This window comes from Sander lucioperca, chromosome 8 (genome assembly GCF_008315115.2).
Source record: "Sander lucioperca isolate FBNREF2018 chromosome 8, SLUC_FBN_1.2, whole genome shotgun sequence".
NCBI classification, from domain to species: domain Eukaryota; kingdom Metazoa; phylum Chordata; class Actinopteri; order Perciformes; family Percidae; genus Sander; species Sander lucioperca.
The window spans coordinates 35,075,287-35,082,198 of NC_050180.1; the positions used below are offsets into that span (position 1 = coordinate 35,075,287).

At 46.5% G+C, this 6,912-nt stretch overlaps 1 protein-coding gene across 1 annotated transcript in view; it reads left to right on the forward strand.

Annotated features, from left to right (window-relative positions):
* The window catches only part of med4 (mediator complex subunit 4), a 6,975-nt gene extending 677 nt beyond the window's left edge, over nt 1-6,298 (forward strand). The window contains exons 3-7 of the mRNA XM_031324046.2: nt 137-307; nt 2,673-2,730; nt 2,830-2,916; nt 4,772-4,903; nt 5,611-6,298. Coding sequence (XP_031179906.1) covers nt 137-307; nt 2,673-2,730; nt 2,830-2,916; nt 4,772-4,903; nt 5,611-5,783 — 621 coding nt within the window. The 3' untranslated portion in view covers nt 5,784-6,298. The remainder of the gene's footprint in view (nt 1-136; nt 308-2,672; nt 2,731-2,829; nt 2,917-4,771; nt 4,904-5,610) is intronic.
* Nucleotides 6,299-6,912: the final 614 nt, after the last annotated feature.

Sequence of the window (6,912 nt, forward strand, 5' to 3'; positions counted from 1 at the left end):
TTGCAGGCCAGGGGCGTTTCTGTTAACCCTTTCCTTAACGGGGTTACAGGTACATGGCATCGGATACACACACACACACACAGGACTTTAAACCTGTTTCAAGCCCTTTTTGAAACCTGTAACTGTATAAATCCAGATCCTGGAGCTGCTGGTGCAGAGGGACAGGGAGTACCAGGAGCTGATGGAGACGGCTCAGCAGCAGGGGGAGGTGCACCAGGAGATGCAGCAGCTGGAGAAGGAGGTGGAGAAGAGGGACAGCGACATCCAGCAGCTGCAGAAACAGCTCAAGGAGGCCGAGCACATCCTGGTGGGTTCCTCTCTCCGTCCGCTCTGGTGTAGAAAATAACCTTTTTTTTAGATAGATGTTATCTTCCCGAAGGAAAACAAACGGTATCTGCTTCAACGCAACATGGTTCACACGTGCATAAAGTACACCGACTGTTGCATCGCTCTGCTCATGTTGCACGCAGAGACGGCCACTAAATAATGTTCAGAAGCCAGCATTTGTTGTTTACATTTTCTTATAATCTGTCCACGTCTCCTGCATTGCCTTTTAATTAAAGCTATGTTCTACTGAACATTCAAAGGGTTTTCCGCAGTCTTTAAAAAAAAAAAGTCTTACATTTGATTTGACCTCGAGTCCCGCCCACGTCAAAGTCAGCCGCTTTTATTGGCTTACGCCACGTGTGACGGTGACGGCGCGCTGACTCGAGTCTGTTTGGTGTGTTCCGTGCCGTCATCCGTCGGAGGAGCCGTCGGCCTTCATTTGGGCCGACCTGACATGTTCAGTCAGAGACAGGACAGTCGGGACTCACCCGGAAATGGGGAGCGGATGAGCCTCTCAAAATCTGACGAAAATCTTTTAAACTGACCTTTGTTGATCTGAAATGAAGACAGATTCAGCAACTGCACGGCCTATTTCTCTCTTAAAACTAAAGATGCACCGATTACAACTTTCTAGGCCGATTTCATGTTTTCTAACCACTTTACAGCACACACACGTATTTATTTTCTGTCTTTTCTTTAATAGAACATGTGTTGAACAGATAATGGATCACTATAAAATAGAACTATATAAATTACTCCTGGTGTGGGACATTCACACACATCTAAAGAGCAATGTTAGAACCATTTCCTTCTTTTCACGTCCAATATCCAACTAAAGAAATGTGATTTAGGTTTTTGGTGTCGTCCCTCCACGCCCTACTTTCTCCTTGCAGGTGTTGCATATTGTAAACTTGTTATCTTCTGCACACACGCTGAAGAATTCCCAAACAGCTGACATGTTGCAGGTTAATTCACCAGGTTCCTACATGTGGAGAATAGCGCCGACACACGGAGGAGAAGTTGAGAGAAAGGAGAAAGAGAGCGTGCTGTGGCGTCCGTGTGTGTGTGCGTCCTTGAGAACTGTAACTGGTATAACTTATGTTGTCAGTTAGTTGTAGCGTTGACCGGCATGAAATCACCATATGTCAGACTGACCTGCCGGTCGCCGGTCATGGCCGAGCACGTGAAAACCGGCCAGTTCTGGTCACCGGCCGGTCTATCGGTGCATCTCTACTTAAAAATGTTTTCAGAAACACGTTTCGGTGAACTGTTTTAGTCCAATATGAGATCGTATTCTGAATGAGCCGCCAGTAATGGCCGGTTGAACAATCCAAAATCTGGAAGCAGCAGCCAGACCCACGTGACTCGTTCATCCAATCAGCTGCCGGTTTTAATTTTTTGGGCGACAATCCAGATTAGCGCCGCCTGCTGTTATGGAGACGTATTACGTCTCGTCTCTTCGGTGCTCTGAGGAACTTTTAGACCAACTCGGGGAGACTGATCAGTCACACTGGCTTTACTGCCGACGGGCGGCCGTCTGGTCGGTGTGTGACGGCCGTCTGGTCGGTGTGTGACGGCCGTCTGGTCGGTGCGTAACGGCCTTTAATCTTATAATGTGTACGCGTGCTGTTATTCAAACAAAAGATCGGGGAAATAAACGCCTCTTGTCGGCAAGTCTCCTGAGAGAGCTCCAGCCAGCGGCTGTCACATCACACTGTCGAGCTTGCACTCCGACTCTGTTGCACCAAATTCCCAATTAGCCATCACTTTTTTCGGCAAACTGTCCATATTTGCGCTCTGCGTAGTTGATTTCTCGCATAAAAAAGTCTCAGTGTATCACTTTGTGATGAAATGGCAGACGGAACAATGTAAAAAGTTTCCAGTTGTCTACAACGGCAATCCGCGGTTGTTGTGATTGTCGCAGGCGCTTTGCATTGTGGGATATAAAAAAAAATGGCTGGGCGGTCTTGATGCTCTTCGCCGAAACCCTGATCCAGATGTACTCCCATCAACCCCCACTAGGGGCCGCCAAAGCTTAGCCAAGTTGAGTTTGACCCCGCTGACTTCGAGGAATTTAACGAATGTATATCGTGTAAAGTGTAGAATAAAATGTACAACCTACATACTATCTATCTATCTATCTATCTATCTATCTATCTATCTATCTATCTATCTCAATATGTTTAATATGAAGTAGCCAGTGTGCAAGTAGCATAATATTGCAATATTGTACATTCAATATAATATAAAATATCCATTAAAATATGTCTGTTAACTCCGTGATAGAAGAGGGGTCCCTTAAAGGGAACAGCTGACATTAATGGAGTCTTCTCTCTGTTTTTAAGGCCACGGCTGTTTACCAGGCGAAGGAGAAACTCAAATCTATCGACAAAGCTCGGAAAGGTGAGCGCACACACACGTGGTGGGGAAAGCTGGGGGGTGGGGGGGGTGTGTGTCGGCTGTTGGTTTGTGTCTGACGGCTCGTTGACTTGTTGTCTGCAGGGAGCATCTCTTCAGAGGAAATCATCAAGTACGCTCACAGGATCAGCGCCAGTAACGCCGTGTGTGCGCCGCTCAACTGGGTCCCAGGTAGGAACCTCCGATACCACTGGTCCTCCCGCTGGTCCTCGTCTTTTCTCTAAGCCAGCGGTGTGTTTCTCTAAAGCCCCGCTCAGACCAAAGGGCCACACTGGGAAATGACAATCACATCCAGTGTAGCTGTAGGGCCCTATTTTAACCATCTGAGCTCACGGCAGGTGTGTTTAGGGCGTGTCCAAATCCACTTTTGCTAGTTTGACGGCGGGAAAAAGGGTCCGTGCGCCGGGTGCATGGTTCTAAAGGGTTGTACTTAGTGTCTTCATTAATCAGAGGGGTGTTTTGGGCGTAACATGCAATCAACCAATCAGAGATCATCTCCCATTCCCTTTAAAAGACAGGCGCGTTTGGACCTTGGAGCATTGCTGTTATGATGGAGGATTTACACCGTAATATTTTTATTAGTAATCTTCTGCAGGTGTGTGTGCTGCTGTGCGTCCCTGTGTGTGTGTGTGTGTGTGTGTGTGTGTGCTGCTGTGCGTCCCTGTGTGTGTAACAAGCATAGTGTGCGTGCTGTGCACGAGCCTAGGAGCATTTTACTAATGCTCTGTTAAAATAACAATGAAATGCTGCGTTATTGACTTTAGACCAGGTTTTTGTTGGTCAATGGTGCCATCACTTCCCGCTGCCTCGAGATAGAAATACTCCCAGAATGTACCTGAACACACCTCCCTGTAAGACCAGCACGCCCAGAATGCACCTGAACAAATGGGTGCATTTGCTATTTGGCGCTGGACGGGAAACTGACAACTGCGTCGGACTCTTTTCAAGATGGGCCCCTTTATAGTTTATTTGACATGCTTTTATTTAGGGAAAGTCCCATATCTTTGACCGTATTATTGTACGTCTCATACAGCTTTTCTGACTTACAGTTTAATCCACATAAAGCCCCGAAACAGTCAGCAACAAAGGAACTAAGGCATCACAGAAAAAAGAGCCAAAAAGGCTGAAAAATGCAACAAAACGTTGGGCGAAAAGCGCCCAAAACTATATCGAAAAACGTGTGATTTGAGCAGTGTTACGCTGCCGGGTGTGATTAAAGGGTTAGGCAGACAGCTAACGGTAGCGTTGTAGAGATGGAGGGAGTTCCCAAACATATAACGTATGAACACTAAACTGCTTTGCTATCTTAATGATTGTTGATAAATCCGTTGATTATTTCCTGGATGAATGGATGAGTTGTCTGCTCTCTAAAATGTCAAAAAATGGTGAAAAATGCAGATCAGTGTTTCCCCAAAAAGTCCAAGATGAACGTCCTGAAATGTCTCTTTTTATCCACAACTCAAAGACATTCAGTAGTAGAATACCTGCGCTGTGCTCTGCTCTCTGCGTCCTACCTAGCCGTGCGCAGAGAGCAACTCGCGTATCGTGTGTAGGCACCGGCGGCTTAAGTCTTCCACGATCCCGAGGGAAAACACCGGCTACGTCCGCAAAGTTGACATTCAGACAACGGAGACGATTTCTAGTTCCTCCCCGTTTGGTCAGCCAGCTAACCCGAGCTAACGCTAGCTCTGTAGAGATCACCTGTCGGCACGTTTAGCTCCCGTGCGTTTGTGCACTTCGCGCGTAGCAGCTGTTTTTAGCATAGCGCCGCGTCTGCAGCGCAGCTGATTAGTGCTGCACCATATGAGGAAAATGGTTTCACACATATTTTGCCTTTAACAAATATTGCGGCCCTCTGCGATTTGGATATTGCACTAGTCCATATTGCGATTTTGATAAAATTGCGATTAATTGTGCAGCCCTACAGCTGATGTGATCCAAACATTCCCAGTAACGGAGTATAACCTTGTATAGATCCGTTGGAGAGTTTCTGTGTTTCTAATCCCACGTCCTGTTTTTGTCCCAGGGGATCCACGCCGGCCGTACCCGACTGACCTGGAGATGCGCAGCGGGATGCTGGGTCACATGGCCAACCTGCCGACCAATGGCGTGAACGGACATCTGCCCGGTGACGCTCTGGCTGCTGGGAGGTTGCCAGGTCAGCGTATTTTTATATATATATATATATATATATACATATATACACACACACACACACATTGTTGTAGGCTTTCTTTCCCGTTTTACACACATGTAGGCTTCGGAGAAAGTGTGTGTGTGAGAGAGGGAGTGTGTGTGTGTGAGAGAGGGAGTGTGTGTGTGTGAGAGAGGGAGTGTGTGTGTGTGGGAGAGGGAGAGTGTGTGTGTGTGAGGGAGGGTGTGTGTGAGGGAGGGAGTGTGTGTGAGAGAGAGAGAGAGAGAGAGAGTGTGTGTGAGGGAGGGAGTGTGTGTGAGAGAGAGAGAGAGAGAGAGAGAGTGTGTGTGAGGGAGGGAGTGTGTGTGAGAGAGAGAGAGGGAGTGTGTGTGAGGGAGGGAGTGTGTGTGAGAGAGAGAGGGAGTGTGTGTGTGAGGGAGTGTGTGTGAGAGAGAGTGTGTGTGAGGGAGTGTGTGTGAGAGAGAGAGAGAGTGTGTGTGTGTGTGTGTGTGTGTGTGTGTGAGAGAGGGTGTGTGTGTGAGGGAGGGAGTGTGTGTGTTTGAGGGAGGGAGTGTGTGTGTGAGAGAGAGTGTGTGTGTGAGGGAGGGAGTGTGTGTGTGAGAGAGAGTGTGAGTGAGTGTGTGTGTGTGTGTGTGTGAGAGAGAGAGAGAGTGTGTGCGTGGATCTGTGAATCCACAGACTAACCTCTGTCTCTCCTCTCGCTCTCTCAGACGTCCTGACGCCTCACTACCCCTGGCAGTCCTCGGACGTCTCCGTGGGGATGCTGCCTCCTCACCACGGCAACGACTTCGGCCTGGAGCCACCAGGTCACAACAAGGAGAACGAGGACGACGTGGAGGCCATGTCGACCGATTCCTCCAGCAGCAGCAGCGACTCAGACTGAAAGTGTGTGTGTGTGTGTGTCTGTGTGTGTGTGTGTCTTGTGTTTACCAGAGATGTGCTCAGAAGTTTCTTGAAATTAAATCAATCAGCCTAAAAAATGACGAACGGACTAAAGAATTGCGGAGAGACAGATGAAAAGATCAATACCACAATTCTTTTAACATCCTGTTTTTGCACAAGTTTGCAAGTTTGAGAATTGAAGTTTTAAACAAATAAGTGTGGCTTTTTGCAGTTTGTTTTAAACTAAACAAACTGCAAATAGCTTAAATCAAACTTACAAACATGGACCCTCCTTTCTAGACTTCTACGGAAAGATATAATTCTTCTTCAAGTACCAGACCGGAGCTTAAAAACCTGTTTGTCTTGGGTGTCTGAAACTAGAAGTGTGTGTGAGCTGTGTGTTCTGCGTGTAGTGTTGGTTGTTGTTATAACAAAACGGACAAATGTTGTTAGTTTCCCGCCGTGTAAATACGCTTGTACATACTCAGCCCTGTAAATAAACACTTTTTGAATAGAGACTGTGTGTTTGTGCTGATCAGGTTGTGTGTTTTAACCCTCGTGGTCACTTACCGTCGACCATGCAACGTTTTGTTTTTCTGGGTCTAAAATTAAAACTATTTGGTCGTCCTTTTCGACATTTTTGTCACTTTTTCCCTATCTTTTGGGTCACCTTTTTCGATGTTTTTGAAACCCCTAATACTGTATCTGAAGTCTCTTTTATATAGACCTTAGTGGTCCCCTAATACTGTATCTGAAGTCTCTTTATATAGACCTTAGTGGTCCCCTAATACTGTATCTGAAGTCTCTTTATATAGACCTTAGTGGTCCTCTAATACTGTATCTGAAGTCTCTATATAGACCTTAGTGGTCCCCTAATACTGTATCTGAAGTCTCTATATAGACCTTAGTGGTCCCCTAATACTGTATCTGAAGTCTCTTTTATATAGGCCTTAGTGGTCCCTAATACTGTATCTTAAGTCTCTTTATATAGACCTTAGTGGTCCCCTAATACTGTATCTGAAGTCTCTTTATATAGACCTTAGTGGTCCCCTAATACTGTATCTGAAGTCTCTTTATATAGACCTTAGTGGTCCTCTAATACTGTATCTGAAGTCTCTTTATATAGACCT